This window comes from Oryctolagus cuniculus, chromosome 18 (genome assembly GCF_964237555.1).
Source record: "Oryctolagus cuniculus chromosome 18, mOryCun1.1, whole genome shotgun sequence".
NCBI classification, from domain to species: Eukaryota; Metazoa; Chordata; class Mammalia; order Lagomorpha; family Leporidae; genus Oryctolagus; species Oryctolagus cuniculus.
Window position 1 is genome coordinate 31,339,145 of NC_091449.1, and position 27,466 is coordinate 31,366,610.

The window sequence follows — 27,466 nt, forward strand, 5'->3', positions numbered from 1 at the left end:
CAGTCAGCCATGCCACAGTGCCAACCTCTGATAAAAGAGACTTTCAAACTGATAAATAGAAAAAAAACTTAGACATTTTATTTATTTATTTTTTGACAGGCAGAGTTAGTGAGAGAGAGAGAAAGGTCTTCCTTCCGTTGGTTCATCCCCTAAATGGCCGCTATGGCCGGCACGCTGTGCCGATCTGAAGCCAGGAGCCAGGTGCTTCCTCCTGGTCTCCCATGCAGGTGCAGGGCCCAAGCACTTGGACCATACTCCACTACTCTCCCAGGCCACAGCAGAGAGCTGGACTGGAAGAGGAACAACCAGGACAGAATCCGGAGTGCCGGCACCGCAGGCAGAGGATTAGCCTAGTGAGCCACGGCGCCGGCCAAACTTAGACATTTTAAATATTTTCTTTAAAGAGTTATTTAGTTATTTGAAAGGTAGAGTTACATGGAGAGAAGAGAGGCCTTCCATCCACTGACTCACTCCCCAGATGGCCACAATGGCCACAGCTGCATGAGAGCATTTCAAGCATGGAAGGCTGAGACACTATGGCACAAAATGACCTACATGAAAGATCTCTGTGAGTGAGATCCCAGTGGAAAGAAGGGGTCATCAAAGAGGGAGAAACCTTTCTCTGCAGGGAGGAGAGAACTTCCACTTTGATTATGGCCTGTCTAAATAGTGTTGGAGTTTGTGAACTCAAGAGGCTTCCACAGCCTTGGCAGCTCATGACAAGAGCCTCAGGTGATCACTGACATCATAAATAAGAGTGTCAATTGTTAAATCAACAACAGGAGTCACTGTGCACTTGCTCCTCACGTAGGACCTCTGACCTTAATGTGTTGTACTATGAGAATTATCAGTAAAAATAGTCTTCAGGCAGTACTTTATACTTTGTGTGTCTGTGTGGGTACAAACTGTTAAAATCTTTACTTAGTATAGAGTTGATCTTCTGCATATAAAGATAATTAAAAATGAATCTTGGCCGGAGCCATGGCTCAATAGGCTAATCCTCCACCTGCGGCGCTGGCACACCGGGTTCTAGTCCCGGTCGGGGTGCCGGATTCTGTCCTGGTTGCCCCTCTTCCAGGCCAGCTCTCTGCTATGGCTAGGGAGTGCAGTGGAGGATGGCCCAAGTGCTTGGGCCCTGCACCCCATGGGAGACCAGGGAGAAGCACCTGGCTCCTGGCTTCGGATCAGCGCGGTGCGCCGGCTGCAGCATGCCAGCCGCAGCGGCCACTGGGGGGTGAACCAATGGAAAAAAAAGGAAGACCTTTCTCTCTGTCTCTCTCTCTCTCACTGTCCACTCTGCCTGTCCAAAAAAGAAAAAAAAAAGAATCTTAATGAAGAATGGGATGGGAGAGGGAGTAGGAGGTGGGATAGTTTGGGGGTGAGAGGGCAGGTATGGGGGGAAGAACCACTATAATCCAAAAGTTGTACTTGCAAAATTTATATTTATTAAATAAAAGCTTTCTATAAAAAAGATATCTGAATTAAAGTGCTTTGGTATGTCATTGTTTAGAACTTGATTTAATTTCCTATAGAAACTATGTTAAATGATTATTAATTACAAGCAAAGTTGTAGCCATGTGATATAGTTGACTTATTTGGCATAATCATCTTTTTCCCCACTTTTTTCTCCAATACTTTCTCTTCCTATTTAAAAAAAAATTTTTTTTTATTAATTTGAAAGGCAGACAGACAGTGAGCTCCCATCCACTGGTTCACCCCCCAAATGCCTGCCACAGGCCCAAGCCTGGAGCTCACTCTGGTGCTTATATGTTAGGGGCAGGGACTCAAGTGCTTGAGTCATCAATTGCTGCCTTGCAGGGTATGCATTACAGGAATCTGGAATCTGGAGAGGAACCATTACTCAAACCCAAAGATTCTTGTGTGGCTTGTAGGTGTCCCAAGCAGCTTCTTAACTACTACACCAAATGTTTGTCCCTTCTCTTTTTTATTTTTCTTTTCTTCTTCATATTCTTCCTCTACCATAGTGGAAAATTCAAGGATTTATGGATCAGGGGTTTAGGAGCCAGATAGTTCAGGATTTGAATACAAGTTCTGTGACTTACTACCTCTGTGACTTGGAGAATTCTCTTCCATGAATATCAGTTTCCTTATTTTTTGTTATAAAGAAATATACATAAACCACTTACTTTAAGAGCCATACTGGTTGAGCTAGTCTGAAAATCTGAAATCGGAATACACCAAAGTTCAAAACTTTTTGAATGCCAATATGATACCACAAGTGGAAAATTTTACACCTAACATGTGCCAAGTTGCCGTCAAAATGCAGGTACACTAAAAATAGTCTAAAATTACCTTCAGGCTATGTGTATAAAACATACATGAAAGGTAAGTAAATGTTTTGTGTAGATTTGGTACCATCCTCAAAATATCTCATTTTATATATATAAGTATTCCAAAATTACTCCAACATCTGAAACACTGATGATCCCAAACATTTCAGATAAGATATACTCAACCTGTGTGTACTAGAATGATTCTTCTTCCTGTCTTCCTTCTACCCTCCTTCCTTCTCTGAGTTCACATTTAGCAGATAGCATATGTGAAATATGTTTTACAGCTTTTGTCATGCAGGGAACTCAGGATGCTAATGCACCTTCCTTGCAGGTACCCCCATAGCCACAGAATTGATCACAAGAAGAACGTGCTTCCCTGGTTGCTACTTTACTTATTATTCATCTATTCACAGATTCTACTTTTGCCTGTTCTTTGGTCAGCTTGATATCCAGTAGCTTGAAAGCACGAGCTATAGGAAATATTTCTCTCTAATGGCAACCTATTTGTTCTGATATACTACCTTGTAATTCCAGTGTTTGAAACTAAGATCATTCCATTAACATTTGATTTTATTCATGATATTTCTTGCCCAATAGATCCCAAATTTAAAAGCCACTGATCAAGCCTGGAAATAAAATGCTTTTTAAAGTCAAATGCATTATTGACCAACTGTCTCCTAGTGTGTCTGAGGACATGAGAAACTGAGGTGTTGATTTGCATTAATCTGTTGACTTCAAATACAGTCAACTTATTCAGTATAGCACATGATTTTGCTACTGATCAGTTAAAGACACAACAAATAGATAAAATAGATAAGAATAGATAAGAATGTACAGATACATCTCTACATTGTGTTTGCTAAGAGATTTCCCAGTGATTACACTCCAGGAAGCTTGAAGCATAAAAACATCGATTTCTGAGCACTTTCATTATCTTGTTCATGGTATCCGTGTGATTGCTAGTGACCTAGAGTGGAATTTCTGTCCAGCAGGCTTCATAAATGTCTTGAGAGGACATGTAGTATTATTTAAAGGCTTTACATAAGAAGATTCTCTTTCTTAGCTTATTATATAAATAACTGGCTTTCCTAAAGCTAAAATATTTCAGTTGAATTGCTATTAGGGATTGCAAATTTGTATAAAAAATGATAATCTCACCCCCAAATGTTAGTTAAACTGAATATGAAAGTAATGATTCCAAGACTCTAAAAGGCTCTTCATACATTAACAGTGCCTACCCTAAAATGTGTCAGATTATATGCTCTTTAAAAACAAAAACAAAAACTTTATTTGTGTGAGAGGTAGAGAGGGAGGGAGGGAGAAAGAAAAAGACAAAGACACAGAAAGACAGAGCACCCATCCTTTAGTTCATTCCCCACATTTCCACAATAGCCAGGTCAGGGCCAAAGCTGGGAACCTGGAACACAATCCAGGTCTCCCTTGTGGGTGTCAGGGACCTGATTACTTGAGCCATCACTGTTGCCACCCAGGGTTTGCATTGACAAGAATCTGCAGTAAGGAGCCAGAGCCAAGAATTGAACCCAGGAGCTCCAATGTGAAATGTTGGAGATCTTTTATTTTGTTTTTAAGATTTTTTTATTTATTTGAAAGGCAGAGTTACAGAGATGCAGAAAGAGAGAGAGAGAGAGAGAGAGAGAGAGAGGTCTTCCATCCACTGATTCGTTCCCCAAATGGCTGCAACAGCTGAAGCTGGGCCTATCCAAAGCCAGTAGCCAGGAACTTCTTCCTGGTCTCCCACATTGGTGCAGGAGCCCAAGGACTTGGACAATCTCCCACTGCTTTCCCAGGCAAAAGCAGGGAGATGGACTGAAAATGGAGCAGCCAGGACTTGAACCAACACTACCCGCATCAGCTTTCCCGCTATGCTAGAGCACCAGGCCCAGACATTGGCGATCTTAACTTCTAGGCTAAATACCTACTTCTCATGCTACAGATATCTTAAGTCATCCTCCAATCTTCTCTGTAAGATGTGTGCTGTGTGATACAGGTGAAGAGACTTGAAGCCCACAAGAGTTCAGCAGTGTACTCACGATCACACAGCCCGTGACTGATAGTATTTATTAATTTGGGACTCTACATGGTACTTATATCACCTATAACCTCTGTGACATTAAATATTCTTGCTGAAAACAAAACCTTGACTCATCTAATATAGTATTAAATTACTTTTTGTTTTCATTTACATGCTGGGTTTTGTTTTGTTTTTAAGATTTAAGATTTACTTGAGAGGGATAGCTATGGACAGAGAGAGGGAGAGACAGAGAGGGAGGTCTTCCATCTGCTGGTCAAACCCCAAATGGCTACAGCAGCCATAGCTGGGCCAATCTGAAGTTAGGAGCTAGGAGCTTCCTCTGGGTCTCCCACGTGGGTACAGAGGCCCAAGCACTTGGGCCATCCTCTACCGCTTTCCAGCCATCGGGAGTGAGCTGGATCAGAAGTGGAGCAGCAGGCCTCAAATTATTGCCCCTATGGGATGCAGGCACCGCAGGCAAATGCTCAACCTACCATGCCACAGCGCTGGCCCCATGCTTGCTGTTAAAACATACTTCTTTCTCATTGCTGTGAATTATCCAGTAATTGATTTTGCCTATTTTACTTTGTTTTTATGGTTTCTCTTATCAGTCTACATGATGTTTTATATATTAGTGCATAACAGTTCTTTGACATTTTTCTAGTTTGTTTGCTCTAAATTTTACTTTTTTTTTTAAGAATGAAATTTAAAAGCTTTATAAACTCAGATCTGGCAGTGTTTTTCTATTTAATGTTTGGCCATGGGATTTTTGCATTTGATCTTGAAAGCCCATCCATGTTAACTAATTAAGTCAAAAAACAAATTAAAGGAATGTGGAATTTGAGGGCATAATATATGAGATTGAGGTTTTAAGTTTTCTTTTTCCCAAAACAGTGCATTTCATAATATGTGTGTTACTAACCTTTGTTTGTGTCACTACTGCCAAGAATCAGTTAGGCTTTTAAACAATTTTACTCTGTGAATTATCTGCAGAGCCTAGTTTAGTGTGTCTACGTGATTTTGGTGTCATGATTAAAATAATTATTTGGTCTTTTAAATTTCCTTTAGATTGTCATGTCATTAAAAAATTCATGTTTTCTTTTTACCCTAACATTTACTATTTGAGACAAACACAAGACATATTTTGTAAACCTTTCTGTGTATAAAAATGAAAAAAAAAAACAACTTAAATGCTTGTTTTCTAAATTTAAAAAGAGCTATCCTTACTTGTAGAAATAGGTGATTATCTTTGAGGTTTGATATTCCACTGTACATGTAGATAGCCATTTCTCTTTTATTCTTGCTCTTTTTTTTTTTTCTCCTTTTAAATATCCTGTAGTTGACAAAGTTAAGTTCTTTCAGGCTTGTCACTGTTCACCAAAAACTCAGTGTTACTGAATTGGCACAATGATGACCTCAGTTTTTGGTCCCTGAATGAAAAATGCAATGCCGTGTGTGTGTGTGTGTGTGTGTGTGTGTGTGTTGGGGGGGGGTTATTAACTTTAAAAGGATATATGCCACCTTTTATCTTTTAATGCCATTTTCCATGAACTTTTTAAATTTATAGGTGAGCACATGGTATGTGTTTTAGCGTTAAGCTAGTACAGAAGTGTGGTACAGAGAAATATGAAAGAAATGCAAAGAAATAAGCTTTTGAAAGACTTGATTAACCGTTTGACTCATGTAAAGTTTAATAAACTAGCATTTATATTTTCCAAGTACATATGATTTTTTTATTTGTGATCATTTATAAATGCCAAAGTAATGATGGAATTCCATTTTTATAGACTGACAGTGAATTATTAATTGTGGAAGATGCATGCTGGTTGTGGAAATTTTTTCACATCTCAATGATCATACAAATGAGACAGGAAAATAATTTGCTGCCTATGTAGAATATCAGTGTACTAATCAACCCAGCATCATGAGCTAAACAGCAATTATAAATAGGAGTTATATGTGTAGATGTGCCATAATCAAGTCTACATTGGTTGGATTTACATTTGGCAAAAAATGTTTTTTTCAAAGAAGAAAATTATCTCTGATAACATCCTGATTTTAATTGGGAAAAATGTAACATATACACGTCTAAATTTTTTTCTCATTGTTTCCTCTTCTTGTTTTCCTTACCGTGTTGTATAAAATATCAGTGTTCTCATAGGGCAGAATCAGTATATGGTCAAGAGCCTAGACTCTAGAAACAGAATATCTCAGCTCTGCTGTATGCTAGCTGTGAGCAAGTTGGTCCCATACTCAGTGCCTCTGTTTTGTCACGTGTAAACTGATAACGTTTTTGGGAGGATTAATGAATTAATATATGTGAAATACTGGTCAGGAACATAGTAAACATTAAATGTTGTTGCTACTACAGAGGCAGTGATGCTGAGACAGCTTCTTTGTCTACTCTTCCTCCTCCTTCTTTGTCTTGTTAGTCTACTGTTAACATTTCTTTTACTGTTATTAAAGAAATCCTCCCCTTTCGTGGTTTAGTCTATTGGATAATATCACAGAAGTGCCTAGAAGGCACTCTATAGTGGGGATACAATGTAGAAATACTCCCAAAGCTGCCAACAGACTTACAGCCATTAACTTGATGCTCTGTTTTCTAGAAGTGTTCACTGTGTAAAAGCAGTCCTTAGGGGCAGGCATTTGGCCTAGTGATAAAGCTGCCAATCAGGATGCCCACATTCCTGTTAGAATGCCTGCGCTCTAGTCCCTGCTCTGCTCCCAGTTTCAGCTTTCTGCTAATGCAAACCCTGAGAGACAGGAGGTTTGGCTTAAGTGTTAGAGTCACTGCCATCCACATGGGTGATCAGTTGCTGGCTTTGGCCCAACCCAGTCTTTTGTTGGCATTTGAGGAGTGAACCAGTGGATACAAGGGTACACACGCTCTCTCTTTTATCTGTATCTGAAATGAATAATTTTTAAAATAAAAATATACAGTACTTTTAAAAACCTGTGAAACATGAGCTATAATTTCTGTTAAGTTCTTGTATTTATTTGAGAGGCAGAGAGAGAGAAAGAGCAAGCTCCCATCTGCTGGTTCACTCCTGAAATGCTTGCAGTACCCTTGGCTGGTGCTGAAACCAAGGTCCTAGAATCAGGAATTCAGTCTAGGCCTCCCAACCACTCTCCAGCATCACTTGTTCCCTCCAGGTTCTGCATTTGCAGTGAGCTGGACACTCGGGCAGAGCTAGTGTCAAACTCAAACATTCCGGTGTAGCTCATAGTCATCTACTTCTAGGCCAGGGCAGGGAACCTTTATTCTGCCAAGGCCTTTTGAATATTTATAACTTCATTTGTGGGCCATACAAGAATTATCAACTTAAAAATTAGCCTGCTACATATAGTTTTATTGAATTTCGAGTCCTGCCTGTGGTTGCCTTGGCAGGGCCAGGACAAAGAATTTCATGATTATTACACTGTCCACAGGCTGGATGTTCCTCAACCCTGTAACACTCACCCAAAATGCATTATTTTTAAAACAGCTCTGTTGAGATATAATTCATATACCATACATTTCATCTGTGTAAAGTTTACAGTGTGGTGACATTTAGCATAATCACAGAATTCTGCAACCATGACCAGCAGTGAATTTTAAACCATCCTATCACCCCACAAGAAGACAGCCTCTTTAGCTGTCACTTCCCATTTCCCTCTCATCGATACCCCCTTTCCTTCAGCACTAGGCAGTTACCAGTCTGCATTCTATTTCTCTAGATTTGTCTGTTCTGGACATTTCATATACCTTGAATCATACATACAGTATGTGGCCTTTTGTGTCTTGCTTGTCTCTCACTTAGCATGTTTTCAAGGTTCATCCATGTTGTAGCCTGTGTCAGCACTTCATTCCTCTTTACAGCAGGATAATATTCCATTGTGGGTATATGTTGCTGTGGATTCATTCTGAGAAGAGGAACACGATGGGGACAAGAGGCACAGAGTCACCACACAGACCCTTGGAGTCCAATGAAAGCAGACCAGAGGCGAACAGCCTGCAGACTTGTTTATTTCAGTTGGTACAGCAGCTTAAATAGCCAAGGCAGCCAGTCTGGTCAAGGGGCTGTCTACGCCCTAACCAATCACGGCCTGTTGGCAGGCCGTTTCCGAAGCCATCCAATCACAGCCTGTTGCCAGGCAGTTTCTGTTGCCAGCGGCCATCTTGGCATGGCCTTCTCATTCCACCACATGTATATACCACTTTTTCTTTATCTATCCATTCATCAACTGGTAGACAGTTGGATTATCTCCATTTTGATGCTATCCTGAGTAATGCTGCCATGAACTTTAATATAAAAATTGCTGTTTGACATATCTTTATCTATCTTGAATATATACCTGGAAGAAAAATTGATAGGTCATTTTTTTAAAGATGTATTTATTTATTTGAAAGTCAGAGTTACACAGAGAGAGAGAGAGAGAAAGAGAGAGAGAGAGAGGTCTTCAATCCACTAGTTCACTCCCCAATTGGCTGTAATGGCCAGAGCTGCGCGGATTCGAAGCCAGGAGCCAGGAGCTTCTCCCAGGTCTCCCGTGTAGGTGCAGGGGCCCAAGGACTTGGGCCATCCTCTATTGCTTTCCTAGGCCATAGCAGAGAGCTGGATCAGAAGTGGAGCAGCTGGGTCTCAAACCGTTGCCCATATGGGATGCTGGCACTCCAAGCCAGGGCTTTAACCCACTGCACTACAGCGCCGGCTCCAGATAGGTCATTTTTTTTTTAATTTATTTATTCATTTGAAAGTCAGAATTACACCAAGAGAGAAGGAGAGGCAGAGAGAGAGAGAGAGAGAGAAGGGTCTTCCATCCACTGGTTCACTCCCCAAATGACTGCAACAGCCAGAGCTGTGCTGATCCAGAGCCAGGACCAGGAGCTTCTTCCAGGTCTCCCATGTGGGTGCAGGGGTCCAAGGACTTGGGCCATCCTCTGTTGCTTCCCCAGGCCTTAGCAGATAGCTGGATCAGAAGTGGAGCAGCCAGGACTTGAACCGGCATCTGTATGGGATGCCAGCACTGTAAGTGGCAGCTTCACCGGCTACGCCACAGCACCAGCCCCAATAGGTCATTTTAACTCTTAGGTTTAGCATTTCCAACAACTTTCAAGCTGTTTCTAAACAAGATGTATCATTTTGCTTTCCCACAGTTCTAATTTTTCTACATCCTTGCCAACATTTGTTCTTACCTGTTTAATTATGGCTATCCTAATAAGTGTGAACTGGTATTGCATTATGGTTTTGATTAGTATTTCCCAAATGATTAATGTTGCTTATTGGTAATTTATTTAACTTCTCTAAAGAAATGTCTATTTAGATACCAGGGCTATTTTTGTTTAATTAATAGATTGATTTTAGAGGCAGAGAGAGAGAGCTCCCATTTACTGCTGTATTCCCCGAATGGCACAAGACTGGAAGACCAAAGCTGGGAGCTAGAAACTCAATCCAGGTCTCCCATGTGGGTGGCAGGAATCCAGTTACTTGAGCTGTGTTTTCTGCCTCTAGGGTTCTCATTAAAAGGAAGCTGGAGATGGGAATCAAGTCTAGATATTCCAATGTGGGATTTGACATTTTAACTGGAACCTTAACTGCTAGGTCAAATGCCTGATCTAGATACTACGGCTATTTTTTTAAAAAACAGTTTTATGTATTTATTTATTTGAAAGGCAAAGTAACAGACAGGAAGAGGCAGAGAGATAAAGAGAAAGAGAGAGAGAGACAAAGAGAGGTCTTCCATCTGCTGGTTCACTTCCCAAATGGTCACAACAGCCAAGGCTAGGCTAAAGACAGGGCAGGAACTTCATCCAGGACTCCCACGTGGATGCAGGGTCCCAAACACTTGGGCCATCCTCCGCTGCTTTCCCAGACACATTAGCAGGGAGCTGGATCAGAAGTGGAGCAGTTGGGACTCAAATGGGCACCCATATGGACACCAGCATCACAGGCAGCAGCTTTACATAGTAAGGCCACAGTGACAGCCCCTATTGTTGACTGTTTTTAAATTGAGTTTTTATTATCGAATTGTAAGAGTTCATTATATATTGTAAATACAAGTCTCACATGATCCATGATTTGCAAATATTTTCTCCTATTCTGTGGGCTTGTTTTTTTTTTTTTTTTTAAGATTTATTTATTTATCTGAAAGAGTTACACAGAGAGAGAAGGAGAGGCAGAGAAAGAGGTCTTCCATCCATTGGTTCACTTCCCAGTTGGCTGCAACGGCCGGAGCTGTGCCAATCCAAAGCCAGGAACCAGGAGCTTCTTCCAGGTTTTCCACGCGGGTACAAGGGCCCAAGAACCTGGGCCATCTTCTGCTGTTTTCCCAGGCCATAGCAGAGAGCTGGATCAGAAGTGGAGCAGCCGCATTTCGAACCAGTGCCCATACAGGATGCTAGCACTGCAGGTGGTGGCTTTACCCACTATGCCATAGTGCTGGCTTCAGTGGGCTTTCATTCACTTTCTAATGCTGTGCTTAAAGGTACAAGCAGTGATAATTTTGACAAAAATCTAACATCTCTTTATTTCCTGTGTCACTGAAGTTTTGATATGGCACATTTTTCTAAATCAAAGTCATAAAGATTTGTTCCTGTATTTTCCTCTGACAATTTTATAGTTTTACTCTTAGATTTAACTTTTTGATAATTTTGAGTTAATTTTTATAGCTGACATGAAGGAGAGGTCAAGTTCATTTTCTTACTGTGGGGATATATATTGGTCCCAATATTATTTGAAACAACACCAAAAAAATTGCTGTCTTCTCCATTGATTTTTTGGCACCCTTGTGAAAAACTATATGTAACAGTTTATCTGAATGCTCAGTTCTAGTCTGTTGATCTGTACGTCTGTCCTCAGGCCAATACCTCTCTGTTGTAACTACTGTAGCCTCTTTGTTTCCTTCTGGATTCCTTTTATTGCTGTTCCTTTCTCCTAAATTCCCTTATTGAAGCCCCATTATAATTTTGAACATAAGTGGAGACAAATGGACATCCTTTTCCTGTTTCTGATCTTTGGGGAATAGTATTCAATCTTTTACCACTGAGCATGATACTTGTAGATTTTTCATAGATGCCCTTTATCAGGTTGAAGAAATGTGCTTCTATTCATAGTCTGGTGAGTTTTTTTTTTTTTTTATGATAGATGTCAAATTTTGTCAAATGCTTTTTCTGTGACTACTGAGATGATCTTTGTACTTTATTCTATTGATTTATTGTATTATAATAATTAGTTTTTGGATGTGAAGTCGTCATTGCATTTGTTTGAGAGATCATATTTGGTTGTTAGGTATTAAGCTCTTTTATATGTTACTGGATTTGATTTGCTAGTATTTTGTTGTAGATTCTTGTGTCCATATTCATCAGATATTTTGGTTTATAATTTCTGTATATGTGATGTTTTGATTTTGTTATTGGAATAATGCTGGCCTCTTAGAATGAGTTGGGAAGTTTTCCTTCCTTTGTTTTTAAAATTCTTTGGGAAAGGCTGGTTTTATTTTTGTTGTTTCGGTCCTTTTGCTTGTTGCAGATCAATTCATATTTTCTGTTCCTTCTTCTGTTAGTTTTGGTAGTTTATGTCTTCATAGAAATTTGTCCATTTCTGATTTGTTGCACATATTTGCCGATATTATTTTATTATAATCCCTAAAGTTGGTAGCAATGTTTCACTTTCATTCCTGCTTTAGTTTCTTTAGTTAGCTGAAGTGTTCTGACTTTTGTTGTTTTTCAAGAACCTACTTTTGACTTCATTGATACACTCTATAGTTTTTTTTCTCCCATCCAAGTACTAACCAGGCCCGACCCTGCTTAAGTAGGTTTTTTCTACATTCTGCATAACTAATGAGCTCCCTCTGAGCGTTACTTTACCAATATCCCATAAATTCTGGTATGTTTTATCTTCAGTATCATCAGAAAGTACATTGGAGAACTCATTTGGCCTCTTGATTGACACTGGTTGGGCTGCCCACATTCCATGTCAGTGTGCCTGGATTTCAGTCCCACTTCCAATGCTAACTGTATGCTAACACAGACCCTGGGAGGTAGCAGGTGATGTCTCCAATTGTTGGCTTCCTTCAATCTACATGGGAGTCCTGGAATGAATCTCTAGCTCCCAGCTTCAGCCTGGCCAAGCCCCAACCATTGTGGACATTTTAGGAGGGAACCAGTTAGACGGGGGCTCTCTATCTTTCTCTCCCTCTCAAATTAAGTAAGTAAATAAATATTATCTTAAAAACAAGAAAGTACTCCACCTTGCAGCGCCGGCACACCGGGTTCTAGTCCTGGTCGGGACGCCGGATTCTGACCCAGTTGCCTCTCTTCCAGGCCAGCTCTCTGCTGTGGCCAGGGAGTGCAGTGGAGGATGACCCAAGTACCTGGGCCCTGCACCCCATTGGAGACCAGGAGAAGTACCTGGCTCCTGCCATCGGATCAGCGTGGTGCGCTGGCCGCAGCAGCCATTGGAGGGTGAACCAACGGCAAAGGAAGACCTTTCTCTCTGTCTCTCTCTCTCACTGTCCACTCTGCCTGTCAAAAAAAAAAAACCAAGAAAGTACAATACAAAATATTTTTAGGGTCAGCACTGTGTGCCAAGTGAAACTGCTGCTTGTGACACTGGAATCGCTATCAGAGTACTGGTTCAAGTCGTAGCTGCTTTCCTTCTGATCCTGCTAACCACTAATGCACCTGGGAAAACAACCCATGATGACCCAAGTAATTGGGCCCCTCCCACACGTGTGGATACCCAATTGGAGTTCTAGGCTCCCAGATTTGGCATGGCCCAGCCCAAGCTGCTAAGGCCATCTGGGGAGTGAACCAATAGATAAACACTCTGTCTGTCTGTCTGTCTGTCTTTCCCTGTCTCTGTCACTCTTTCAAATAAATAAATCTTTTTCAAAAATAAAATATTTTTAATTTACCTTTTTATTTCCTATTGTGTTCATTGATTATTTAGAACTGTGTTATTTAATGATACATACTAGTGAAATTCTAAAATTTCTTATTTCTTTCAAATTGTACTCCATTGTCAAAAAATAAACTTTTATTGTTTCAATCCTTTCATATTTATTGAGGCTTTTCTTATGACCTAGAATATCTTATTACCTGGGGGATATTTTATGTGCATTGAGAAAATTGTATATTCTGCTCTTGTTGAGTAGAGGTTTTTTTTTTTTTTTTTTGAAGATTTATTTTTATTTATTTGAAAGTTAGAGTTACAAAAAGAGTGAGAGAGGTCTTCCATTTGCTAGTGCATTCCCCAAATGGCCACAATGGCCAGGGCTGGACCACACCGAAGACAGGAGCCTGGAGCTTCTTCTGGGTTTGCCACATGGGTGCGGGGGCCCAAGTACTTGGGCCATCTTCCACTGCTTTCCCAGTCACGTTAGCAGGGAACTGAATCAGAAGTGGAGCGTCTTGGATTCGAACTGGTGCTTGTATGGGATGCCAGTGACACAAGTGGTGGCTCTACCCGCTACGCCACAATGCCAGCCCCAAGTGGAGTTTTCTATAGATGTCCATGAGATATAGTTGGTTTTAGTATTGTGTAATTGGATATTTTAAATGTATTTTTATTCTTTGATGACACATAGTGATTGTACAGATTGATAGGGAACAATGTAATCTTCTCTCCCTTTTTTTAAGATTATTTATTTGAAAGAGAGAGGGAGAAACAGGGAGAACATCTTTCTGTTGGTTCAGTCTCCAAATGATCACAACTATGAAACAGGAGCTTCATCTGAGTCCCCCATGTGGGTGACAGGGGCCCAAACACCCAGACCATCTTCTGCTGCTCTTCCCAGGACATTGGCAGGCAGTTGGACCTGAAGCAGAGCTGCTGGGACACTAACCAGCACCCATATGAGAAGCTGGCATGGCAGTTGGCAGCTTTTGCTTCTGTGCCACAATGCCAGCACCAGCAATGTAACTTTTCAGTATATATGTACAGTGTGTAATGGTCAAACCAGGGTAATTAATGTATCTGTCTTCTTAGACGTTTATCATTTCTTTGTGGTGGGAATTTTCAAAATTGTCTCTACTAGTTATTTTGACATATTCAACTGTTGTCAACCACAGTTACCTTACTGTGCTGTAGAACACTAAAAATTACTCTTTCTATCCAACTGCACCCCTGTGCCCATTGACTGTCCTCACTCTACCCCTCCCCCAACCACTTTCCCAGGCCCTGGTAACTATTGTTTGCTTCGATGAGATCAAGTTTTTAGCTTCCACATGTAAAGGAGAACATGCAATATTTGTATGCCTGACTTACTTAACATAGTGCCTTCCCATTCTATCCATTTGGCCACATAGACAGAATTTCATCTTTTTTATGGCTGAATAATATTCTATGTTATATGTGATATGTACCACATTGTCTTCATCCATTCATTTGTTAGTAGACACTTATTTTGATTCTGTCTTGATTGTTGTGAATAGTACTATAATAAACATGTGAGTAAAGATGTTCCTTTGACATATTAATTTCAGTTCCTTTAGATATGTTCCCAGTAGTGGGATAGCTTGATCATGTAATAGTTCTATTTCCAGTTTTTTTTTTTAAGAAACTCCGTGCTTTTTTCCATAATGGCTGTACTAATTTGCATTCCTGCCAATAATGTATGAGAGTTCCCCTTCCTCAGCATTCTTGTCAGCATTTGTTATGCTTTGTCTCTTTGGATACTCATTCTGACCCATTCTGACCGGGGTGAATGATATCTCATTGTGGTTTTGATTTGCATTTCTGTCATGATTAATGATGTGGGCATTTTTCATATCATTGTTGGCCATTTGTATACCTTCTTATGAGAAATGTCTATTCAGATCATTGACCTGGCAAATGCATTTTTGATAATATCACTTCCTTTCTTATTTTTTAGCTGATGAATTAATCAGTCCCAAAGACATTGATCCTGTCCAGCGGTATGTGCCATTACAGAATCAACGTAATGTGAGCATGAGGTATTCCAATCAGGTAAGGAAGTATGGCATTTCTTAACTTAGACTCATTCAAAGACATTTACAACTTAACTGGGGGGACATTTTATTCTAAATGTGTTTTTGGGACCACTTCTGAGGGAAAGGATTCTCTCCCTTTTATTAGGATTTACTTGTGCTAAAGGGCTACTTGTTAATGAGGAAGTAGGAATCATTACATTCTATAAGGTAGCTTCTGGGTAAATAGTTCCACCTTCAGGATATTTAAGTTCAAGGTGCCAACTGTGTTTGAGAAGGACGCAGTGCATGGGGTGGCAGAAGGACAGATGAGACAGCACTGGTAGTGAAGAGAGTGGGATGCTGTGAAAGATCCTGCGCTTCATTTCTTTCTTCTGCTTTGTTTCTGTGACGGGACTGATGACGGACAGGGTTGATCTTAGCACGTGGTGGTGACATGTCAGGGAAGGGAATAGTTTGTACATACTTGCAGTTAATACCTATAGATTCAGACTGTGTTATGTCAACAAAATAAGTGTTTGCAGTATCAGCAAGATTGATGTTGACTTGAACAAACCCTCAAGTATTAAATGATAGCAGTAATGAGCACTGTTAAAATGAAAGTGTTTTAGATTGTGTAAACTGCCTGAGGAGAAAGGGAATGAGCCTGAGTGTGTGCCTAGGATTCCAAGCAGTTAACATGCATTTGATAAGAATGGCATCAGCACTTAGGGGTACACTTACAAGTTGAAATGCTCCTCTAATATCACATGTGAAAACACACATGCACACAGCAGTAACTGCTTGTCTTAGAAAAGGAGAGCCAACAACTCTGTTGAGTTCTGTCACACTGTTTCTCTGACCCCTTTGTTGGTCTTCAACGAACTCTGCAAACACTCTGAGTGGTTTGTAGACAAGACATGATTTAAGAGACTTGTAAATAAATGTTATGATTTTCTCAAGAACATAAAATCTCTGTTCTAATATATAATAGAAAATTTTCACTGACCTGGAAGTTCTTTTCAAGTAAGACTTGGCTCTTAAGTTAACCCAGTTTACAGTATAGTGCAAATGTATAGTCTTGAGATATTCAGTTGTACATGAAGACTTAGTAAAATAGGGAATGCATCTATTTTCATATTAGCCAGTGCTCTGACTCTAAAGCTATTTTAAGACTAGTGTCTGTCATTTACATAGCATTTCACACATGTTCCCTGCTCCTGTAGGGTGGTGAAGCTTCAAAGCCTTTTCTAGGAAATAAAGTAATAGTTCACAGACTTGAAATATGGGACTGAAGCCAAAGAACATCAAAGCATTTTATAGGCAGATGGTTAAGAAAATCTCAGTTACTTCATGCTTGACACGTAAGGAAAGTTCTGTGTAATTTTTGGCATACAGTATAACTTGGAACTCTTCCTCTCCCACTCAAAGCTTATCAGATTTCAAGTGAGTGAGAATTCACTCTACATGTACTTTTTAAATCAAAATCATTTTCTAATTTTGCTACTAAGTGATCTGTGGCATGCCTCCCAAGTGGAGCCACATCCTGGATAAGAGAAGTGTTCTGGAATAAGGACAGGGACTCCTCTCCTGCAGCCACATGGCAGGTTACATCTGTGCAGTGTTGGATACAGTTTTTGAGTGGAAGGTGATGAGCAAGATTCACAGTAGAAAAACTGCTGGGGGGCCGATGCTGTGGTGTAGAGGGTAAAGACACTGCCTGCAGTGCCGGCATCCCATAAGGGCTCTGGTTCGAGTCCCCACTGCTCCTCTTCCAAATCCAGCTCTCTGCTATGGCCAAGTCCTTGGGCCCCTGCACCCAAGTGGGAGACCGGGAAGAAGCTCCTGGCTCCTGGCTTCAGATTAGTGCAGCTCCGGCTGTTTTGGTCATCTGGGGAGTGAACCAGTAGGTGGAAGACTTTTTTCTCTCTCTCTTTCTCTGCCTCTGCCTCACTGTAACTCTGCCTTTCAAATAAATAAATAAATCTTGGGGAAAAAAAAGAAAGAATACTGCTGGAAGTTGACATGCCCTATCCTGTTGGCAGCTTGGTTGTGGTGGCATATAAAATGATGAGACTCCCTCACCGCTTTCTCATCCATTTCTTTTTTCTTTTTTTGTTTTAGAGATTGATTTATTATTTGAAGGGCTCAGAGTTACAGAAAAAGAGATAGAGTGAAGAGTTACCATCCACTGGTTCAGTCCCCAGATGGCTACAATAGCCGGAACTGGGTCAATCCTAAGCCAGGAGCCAGGAGCTTTGTCCAGGTCTCCCACATGGGTGCAGGGGTCCAAGGACACAGGCCATCCCCCACTGCTTTCCCAGGCACATTAGTAGGGAGCTGGATTGGAAGTAGAGCAGCCAGGACTCAAACTGGTGCCCATAGAGAATGCTGGTACCACATGCAGTGCCTTAACCCACTAGGCCACAGTGCTGGCCCCTCTGCCATTCATTTCAAGCAGTGAGCATGACTTTGCATGTCCGTGTCTATTACTGAGGCCGAGTAAAGTAGACTGATGCAACAGAGGGATCAGACTTGTGCCCAGATGTGCAGCCCTCTGCTACAAATGTTGGTGTCAGTGGACCCTCAGTCATGACGTACCAGGTCCAAGTTTTGATTGGTTGATCTGTGGGTATTGACTAGATGCTTTAAACCCTGCCTGATGTTGGGAAAGTGAATAGACTAGTAAAGTACAGATAATTCCTGAAAATGAGAAAAGATCCCACCCTTGAAGGAGAGTGTCTGAGGTCCTCTTGCCCATCCTTAGCCTTGACATTTCACTAGAGGACTCATAGGATACAGAAGCAATTTCACTTACAGGTAGGGTTTATTAGGGTGGAAGACTAGGATAAAATCAGCAGAGGGAAAAAGCATATTGGGCAAGTCCTGATGATACTAGGCATAGGCCTCCAAGTGTGCTCTTTCAGTGGAGTCTCATGAGAGGCAGTTAACGACCCCAGCAATGATTTATAACAGTGCACGCAAGTGCTGTGAACCAGGGAAGTTTGCTCAAGCTTGGTTGTCCCTAGCTTTTATTAAGGGTCAGTCTTATAGGCATGCAGCCTCTCCATGACTGACCTCAATTATTTAATCACCAGCCTCTCAGAGAAAAATCTAGGTGTTCACCATGTTCACAGTAAATCATATTTTTAGAACAGACTCTCTGGGCAGACTGGTACACCATTGCCCAAGGCTTCAGGCATGCAAAAACACTTCATCATCCTGTTAGTTTCTACTTTCTCTCAAATTTTTTTTCTGTTTGTGTGTGTGCATATGTGTTGCAAAGACTGAATTTTATTATTGATTCCATTTTAAATAAAAATTATAATTTTAGTTGTATTTAGTATGATTAGTCATATTTTTGCTATAATCATATATGATTGTTTTAAATAAGAATAACATTCAGGAAACCTTAGCTTTTTGTTATAGCCCTTCTGTTTATTTTTGCAATCTTGTCACTACAAGAATATTATGTATCACACAACACAAGATCATGGGGAACCTGGTACTAAACCATTCGTAGATGACCTGCTTCTGGGTCGGGGTTTCGTACATAGCAGAGCAGCTCCCTCGCTGCGATCTATTGAAAGTTAGCCCTTGACAGAAGGGTTTGTAAAAGAAAAATAAAGAAAAAGAAGTAAAAAAAAATATAAAAAGAATATTATGTAAATAGACTTATACATAACCTTTTAGGATTGGCTTTTTTTACTCAACATAATTTTCATAAGATTCTTTCAAATTTGACATACATCTGTGGTTTATTCCTTTTATTGCTGACTTGTACTCTGTGGTTGGGCTGTACCATAGTTTTAACTACTCACCCAGTGTAGGACATCTTGTGGGTTACTTGAACATTTAAGTGTGAGAGATCTTCAAAGAGTTCATGGAAAATATGTTTGATGAAAACTATTTATGAATTAAAAAAAATTCGCACCAAAATAAACATAAGTCAATTTCCACGCACTTTTTGAAGATTCCTTGTTATTTCCTCTACATTCATTGACTAGCATGTAAGACTTTATGAACATTTTTGCTTAGACCATAAAATTCAGTTAAAGAAATCCATTGGGGTAGCTGTTTGGCATAGTAGTTAAGACACTACTTGGGACACCTGCATTCCATATTAGAGTGCCTAGGTTCAAGTCCCAGCTCCGCTCCTGATTCTATCTCACTGCTAATGCACACCCTGGGAGACAGCAGGTTATGGCTCAAATAGTGGGTCTTTGCCGCTCATGTGGGATTGAGTTCCCAGCTCCCGACTTTGACTTAACCCAGCTCAGCATTTGAAGAGTGAACCAGAAGCTAGGAGTCTTCTGTCTGTCTCTATGCCTTTCAAATAAATAAAATAAGTAAATAAAATCTAAAATTCATGGTGTCAAGAATAGTCTATATGCGTCTCTCACTTTTTACCATTCTCCTGTTCATTCCTTTCTGAATGTCCAGACTCCCGCTAGCACTTTGTTTCTGTTTAAAGATCTTCCCTTAGACATTATGCATGAGTAGGTCTGCTGTCAACAAATTCCTTAGTTTTCCTTTGTCTGAACATGCCTTCATTCCTGAAAGATGTTGTTTTTTTTTTTTTTTTTTTTGACAGGCAGAGTGGACAGTGAGAGAGAGAGAGAGACAGAGAGAAAGGTCTTCCTTTTTGCCGTTGGTTCACCCTCCAATGGCTGCTGCGGCCGGCGCGCTGCGGCCGGCGCACCGTGCTGATCCGATGGCAGGAGCCAGGTACCTATCCTGGTCTCCCATGGGGTGCAGGGCCCAAGCACTTGGGCCATCCTCCACTGCACTCCCGGGCCACAGCAGAGAGCTGGCCTGGAAGAGGGGCGACCGGGACAGAATCCGGCGCCCCGACCGGGACTAGAACCCGGTGTGCCGGCGCCGCAAGGCGGAGGATTAGCCTAGTGAGCCACGGCGCCGGCCGAAAGATGGTTTTATTGCACACAAATTGCTTGGTTTACAATTCTTTTAGTTCATGCTAAAAAAAAAACTGTGCCATTTTCTCATAGTTTCAGATGAGAAAACTCCCTGTCACATTTGTGTTCTTCTGTAAGTAACCACCATGTGTGGTCTGATTCTTCTTATGTCACTGAGTGCAAGGCCAGAAGATGCCAGGTTCAGCTAACACAGAGGAGTGGACCCACTTGGTGCCACTGGTGTGGAGCAGGGTTTGGGTAGGCTTGTCATTGATTCCAGGCAGGTGAAATTGGGTCTCCACAGGTAGATGCCTGAGTTGTAGAGCACCATGTGGTTAAGATAGCTTTGCTGATGCTGGGAGTGTATTGAGCCATCAGTACTTGGGCTGTGAAGCAGAGGCACTCTGGGACTCTACAGCTGCTGCTGAAGGCTGACTGGGCACCCGTACCTCAATTGAGGAGCTGGGTGGGAGCCTCCCATGTGGCCTCTGTAGTCCTTGTCCTTGTCCTTTCCCAGTCCTTTTGCCCAAGAGAACAGACCTCTTGTCTGTGCTGCAGGCGTCCTCTGCTCCCAGCCTAGCATATGTGGAATCTGCCTACTCTCACTGCATTGTTATTCTTCAGATCCTGAGGCTTCCAGCCAGTGCAGCACCCTTCTCTCCAGCTTTCTATTCCTTTAATAGCTATCAGTCTAAACCATCTTGTTCCTACTTCCAATTGTTTCATGGTTAATTTATCTTCATAAATCTTTCCATAAGTCAAAATGAAAAATTTCTTCTGTTCTCTGACTTGTCTTTTTTCCTTCAGAGTAATTTTAAAGCAATAATGACTATCATTTATTGAGCATTTATTTTTATAGTAGCTTTATTGATATATAATTTGCATGTCATACTATCCACTGATTTAAAGTGATTTTGCGTGGTATTTAGTATATTTACCACAGTCAATTGTAGAACCTTTTTATCACTCCATGAAGAAATCCAGTTACCTCTAACAGTCACTTTCCATTTTCCCCCAACCCTCCTACCCTACCCCAGTGCTAAGTAACTACTAATCTTGGGCCAGCATTGTGCCACACTCAGTTAAGCCTCTGCCTGCAACACCAGCATCCCATAAGTGCCAGTTTGAGTCTGCGCCTAGGAAAGTAGTGGAAGATGACCCGAGTGCTTGGGTGCCTACCATATACTTGGGAGACCCAGATGGAGTTCTTTGCTCCTAGCTTCAGCCTGGCCCAGCCCTAGTTGTTGCAGCCATCTGGGGGAGTGAACCTACAGATAGAAGATCAATCTCTCTCTGTCCCCCTCTCTCTGTAACTCTGCCTTCTCTCTGTAACTCTGCCTTTTAAATAAATAAATATTTTAAAAAGAAACTACTAATCTACTTTCTATTTGGATTTGCCTCTTCTGCATATTTTATATACATAGTTTCATATAATATATGGTATTTTATAACTGGCCTTTTTCACTTAGGCTAGTGTTTTCAAGGTTCCTTTGTGTTGTAGTACAGATGTCAGTACTTCATTCCTTTTTCTGGCAGAATGACATTCCTTTGTATGGATATACCACAGTTTACTGATCCATTCATCAGGTGATGGCCATTTGGATCGTTTCTACTTCTTGGCTATTTTGAATAATACTGCTGTGATGTTTGATGTTTGATGTATGCTGACATCATACATAAGAGTGTTAATTGTTAAATTAACAACAGAAGTCACTGTGCACTAACTTCCCATGCAAGACCTCTAAGAGTTGTGTTATAATTATGTCTAAGTACTCGCAAAAGATGTGTCATTCTTGGGTGCTTCTTTAAAGTTAATTAAGTTTCTAATAAAAAATGAAATTAACTTCAAGATGCAGTGACTTTGAACAGCCCTGTCTCGACTGTTGAGGAACAGTTTTTTGCTTTTGTTTTTTTTTTCCATGCAAATTGTTGAACTCTTTACTTAGTATAGAGTTGGTCTTCTGTGTAAAAAGTTAATCAAAAATGGATCTTAGTGGAGAGTGGGACTGGGAATGAGAGAGAGAGGAGGAGGGTTGGAAGAGTGGGTGGGGGGGTGCATATGGTAGGAATAATCACTATATTCCTGAAGTTGTACTTTTGAAATGCATGAAACCTATATTCCTTAAATAAAAAGGTTTCTTTGGGGGGGGGGAAATAAATTATTGTGTGACATACATTGTCATTTTTCTATATACAAGAATAGAATTGCTGGATGATATACTAACTCTAGTTTAACATTTGAGAAATTGTCAGGATATTTTTCCAAAGTGGCTGCACTATTTTGTAATCCTACCAGCAACATACAAAGGCTTCAATTTCCCTACATTCTTGCCAACATTTGTTATTATCTGTCATTGTGAATTTAGTCATTATAGTAGGTGTGAAGTTGTATCTCATGATTTTGCATTTCCTTAGTTGCTAAAGTTGAGTAAATTTACAGGTATTTACTGGCAATTTGTGCATATATGTATATAATTTTATTTGGGAAAATATGTATTCAGATACTGGCCATTTTTAATTCATCTTTATATTATTAAGTTGTAAGAGTTCTTTATATATTTTAGATATGAGTCCTTTATATGGTTGAAAATAGTCTTTCCCATTCAGCAGACTGTCATTCCTTTTTCTTGATAGCATCATTTGAAACAGGAGTTTTTTATTTTGATGGAGCCTGATTTGTCTGTTTTTTTATTTGGTTGCTTATGCTTTTGGTGTCACATCTAAGAAACCATTACCTAATCCAAGGTTATGGAGATTTATGCCTGTGTTTTCTTCAAAGAATTTTACAATTTTTGCTCTTACATTTAGGCCTTTGATTCATTTTGAGTTAATTTTTTACATGGTCTGAGATACAGGTCCACCTTCTTTCTTTGTATATGAATATCCATTTGTCATAATTTGTTAAATCTCCACAGTAAATATTTTCTTTTTCTTTAGTGGAGTAAAAATATATAACATAATATTTAACATTTTAGCCATTCATAAGTATACAATTCTGTGCATTAAATATTCTTAAAAGATTGTTTAACCACCACCACTATCTACACCCAAAACTTTTAATCATCCCTAACAAAAACTCTGTACCCATTAAACAGTGACATCCCCTTCCTTCCTTCCTCCAGCCCCTAGAAACTTCTGTTACATTTTGTGCCTCCTAGAATTTTCCAGTTCCAGATACATCACAATAGGCAGAATCATGATTGTTTGCTTTTCACCAAGTATCTTTTTTTTTTTTTTTTTTTGGACAGGCAGAGTTAGATGGTGAGAGAGAGAGAGAGAGAGAGAGAGAGAGAGAAAGGTCTTCCTTTTCCGTTGGTTCACCCCCTAAATGGCTGCTACGGCTGGCGCGATGCGCCAATCTGAAGCCAGGAGCCAGGTGCTTCCTCCTGGTCTCCCATGCGGTTGCAGGGCCCAAGCACTTGGGCCATCCTCCTCTGCTGTCCTGTGCCACAGCAGAGAGCTGGACTGGGAGAGTAGCAACCGGGACAGAATCCAGCGCCCCGACAGGGATAGAACCCGATGTGCCAGCGCTAGTGAGCCATGGCACTGGCCCACCAAGTATCATTTTTAAAGGAAATTTTGTGTGTTTTATTAGTGTGCGGTTTCTCTTTCTTCTTGCTTGTTATTTTGTCACCTACCTGGTGAATATGATCGTGTTGTCCAATCATGTATTAGTGTGATAAATGGCCTAGTTAATCTCAGTGTCCAAAGTAGTCTCCTCCCCCACCACACCAGGGAAATGTGATTGGGAATATTGTCTCCTGGCTTGCCTCACTCTGTGTCAGAGATAAAACCTTTATCACCCTTGCCAAGTGCCAGAATATGAAGAGTTTTACTTTGAGGAGGCTATTATCTGATTCTGGAAGCATTGACATACCCCAGCCAGTTCAGTAATTTGTAGAAAAGCCCTGCTTCAATGTGGTTCCCTGTATGGGGCATAGAACTGGCCACTGTGGGCTTTGATGCAGCCTTCTGTGCAGCTCCCCGTGTCTCCCACTTGCACTGCAGACCTGAAAGCTGAGTTGTCTCTCTGGGGCCATTCTACTTGGTATGTCAACTCCCACCTATGCTGCTGCACTCTGGTGATATTGTGAGTGTTGTAATTTGTGTTTTATATAGATTTCCTTTGGCATTTCCATTTGCTTTCTTTTTATACTAGAAATTATTGAACTATCTTATGTGTGTAACCCTCTTTTCATTGCTATGGCTTCATTCTGTTTACTTTTAATATATATAGGGTCTTTTGTCTAGGTCTGAAGAGGAATGTGAATTGAGTGTATGTGCCCACTTTCCTCTCAAGCACCTGAAGCGTGAACCCTGCCTCCTATGCTTGAGCATTATCTTATTATTTCTAATTGTCCTTTTCTCCTACTGTATTCAATGCATCTTTAAATCTTGGTCAATAAGCCTAACACTAATTAGAGCAAGGTGGATATTCATTAAATATTTGTGGTGCAAACCAAGCAAATTGAACACTGTAAGTATTCATATTGTCCAGTAAGATAAGGTTTGAAAGAAAATAATTCACTCCAAACTATTCATTGGTCTTTTACTCTTATAAATAGGATAACAATGCCTATTCCTCTACCTCTGCTTTCTTATGCCATTTGATTCGGGAAAAACAAAGTCTACAAAAGACCATATTGTCCCACCCTTTAAATTTCTCCCCTGTAAACAAGCCATGTAGTTTGGGAAGCTGTGCCATTAAATCTGCTTTCCCATAGCCATTTGCATACACTCTGTTAGAACACTTGTCGAACAATTATAGTTGATGATTTACATACCTGGCCCCTTGGCAAAGGTTCCTAGAATAGAGAATATGGCATCTTCTTTATCTTCTCTGAAACTAGTTTGGTATTGATCAGTGTGAGAGATTGGAAATGAGAGATGTAAAAGAATAACTCCTGTTGATTGTATTCCCACTGTTTGTAGACACTGTGCAAACCATTTTATTTGCATTATGCGTGATTTAAACACTTTTCTGAGGTGTTATTGCACCCATTTTACAGATAGATAATGCGAGTCTTCAAATTCACACAATTGTCAGGTGTGAACCCATTTGAAAGTATTCACTGAAGAAGTACAGGAAGGAGGGACTGCTATCCAGTGATTTCATAAAGTGTGAAAGAGTTAGCAGAAGGAATAACTGGTTTCCTGCACAGTCTGGCCCAATGTCTCATTACAAGAAAACAGTTGCTCCTGTGTCTTAGGATGCTGAGTGGCCTGTGGAAATGATCTGAAAAAAATTAAATGCAAACATGTTTTTACATTAGCACAAAATGTATGCTGACATTCTTTGCATACAGCATACATCATGCTAAAATAATTTGATTTCTTCTTTCTTCCTTGTTATGCTAAAATGAGACTAAGTCCACAGATCTAACAATTAATAATTTTATAAGGAATTTCCTTCTTTATCCAAAGGGGAACTCTTTCAGAAGGTTACCAAACACCTTGGGGTGCTTACTCCTTCTCCGTTTTCACTATTATCTTGTTCCTGTAGGGGGATCAGAATTTTCTGTTACCTAGATAATTCTGATGTTGATTATCTGATTAAGTGAGACTTTCATTGTTCATACTACAGTACCTCTGCCATCTTAAAGACTTGCTTCTAGTTTTTGCTGCTGCCTCATAATTGGAAGAATCTTGATTGTCCCAGAAGTTGTAAGCATGTGCATTTCAGTTATTCATTATGTGTTACATTACCGATGTCCACTGGGGATAAGGTGACCCTGTAGAAGACATTCATTTATAGCAACTGGGAACTGGGGGTCACTTTCTAGAGTTCTGTAACAAATGAACCTTATTTTGAGATGTATGTATATTAGAATACCAAATATACCTGGTTAAATAAGAAAACACACTTAATGCTTTTTTTTTTTTTCATGTTTGTGGAATTCTTCTTGAAACTATCATGCTTAAAGGTAAGAGCCAGAGGCAGGCATTTGGCACAGCAGTTAAGAAACCACTTGGGATGCCCACATTCCATTTCAGAGTGCCTGGGTTTGAATTCTGCCTGGACTCTAGATTCCAGCTTGCAGCTGATTTGCAGCCTGAGGAGCAGCAAGTAAATGTTTGCTCGAGTGGTTGGGCCTTCCCACCCACATGGAAGACCTGGACTGAGTTCCTTGCTACTGGCTTCAGCCTGGTCCAACCCCAAGCTGCTACAGGCATTTGAGGAGTGTATCAGATCACTCGATGGATGATATTTCTCTCTCTCTCTTCCTTTCAAATGAATATAAGTAAATAAATAAATAAAAATTGGAAAGAGACAGCAAGAATTGTTTTTCCCCTTTATTTTATTTTTAAACTGATTTGAGAAAAAAATTTCTTATTCTTGAAGCAGAATTTTTCATAAATAAGCCATTCTACTATCAAAAGACCTCATATTTAAAATCAGAGTAAGGATTAAATGAGTTAATAGAAGTAGAGAGTTTAGGACAGTTCCTAACTTATTAACAGTCAATAAATGTAAGCTATTGTTATTATTTTTATTTTCATATTTTCAGTGTATCCATGGTACTTTAGGAGGTGCCAGTAGTAAATGAAAAAAAAAAGGTTGTATTGCTATTGAACATAGCTCAAGGTGGAAATTAAAACTATGGGAGCAGACAATCCTTGGAAGGCCAGGCTGAGGATTAGTTCTTTGTCAACATAGGATAACGCAGATGGTAGAGTAAAAAAATGCTCTAGGAAGGATGGGATAAAGGAGTCTTTCATGAAAGTTACAGCAGTGTTGTGGATATGAAAGTGTGGAGAATTTTGGCTGTGAGAACCTAGTTCAAGATGGTTGACTACCTTCTTGTCTGAGAGGAGCAGCAAAGCACTGCAGAAGTTCAGGTCTTAAACTTTGCATTATTCACCTGTAGTGTTACCTGGGGAAGGTCTCATAACATCTCTAGAGTGCAGTTTTCTAACCCATGAAATTATTTGGCTAGGTTTGATTTGTAAATCTACTATCACTTCTGTCGCTGGCTTCCATGATACAGGTTATTGATAACCTTTGAATAATTTTAGTGTGGTAGTGTGCCCAGAAGCCAGATTGTAGTGAGTTAAAGAGCAATTAAATGGTGGAAGACCATCTGTTCAGGCAGTTGAGTTTGCTGCAATGCAAGAAAGGTGATAAACCCCTCCTAATTTAGTAGATATGTTGTGTAGCACTCCCACAATGTGGACCTATAGCTATTTCCCTTTTTTATTCTTCTTTCAAATCTATTCTGTTTTTAAAGTTTTATTAATTTTAGGGGATTTAAGAAAATTTTGCATATGGCTTAATCAAAGGATTAAGTAGAAATGTAGCTTGGCAAAGAAA

The 27,466-nt window shown here is 40.2% G+C and overlaps 1 protein-coding gene across 23 annotated transcripts in view; it reads left to right on the forward strand.

The window, feature by feature from the left end:
- PHKB (phosphorylase kinase regulatory subunit beta) overlaps positions 1-27,466 on the forward strand; it is a 226,177-nt gene that overhangs the window by 121,546 nt on the left and 77,165 nt on the right. For all 23 annotated transcript variants that reach the window (XM_070061799.1, XM_070061798.1, XM_008248369.4 and 20 more), the window contains 1 exon segment: positions 15,184-15,278. In XM_070061799.1, coding sequence (XP_069917900.1) covers positions 15,184-15,278 — 95 coding nt within the window.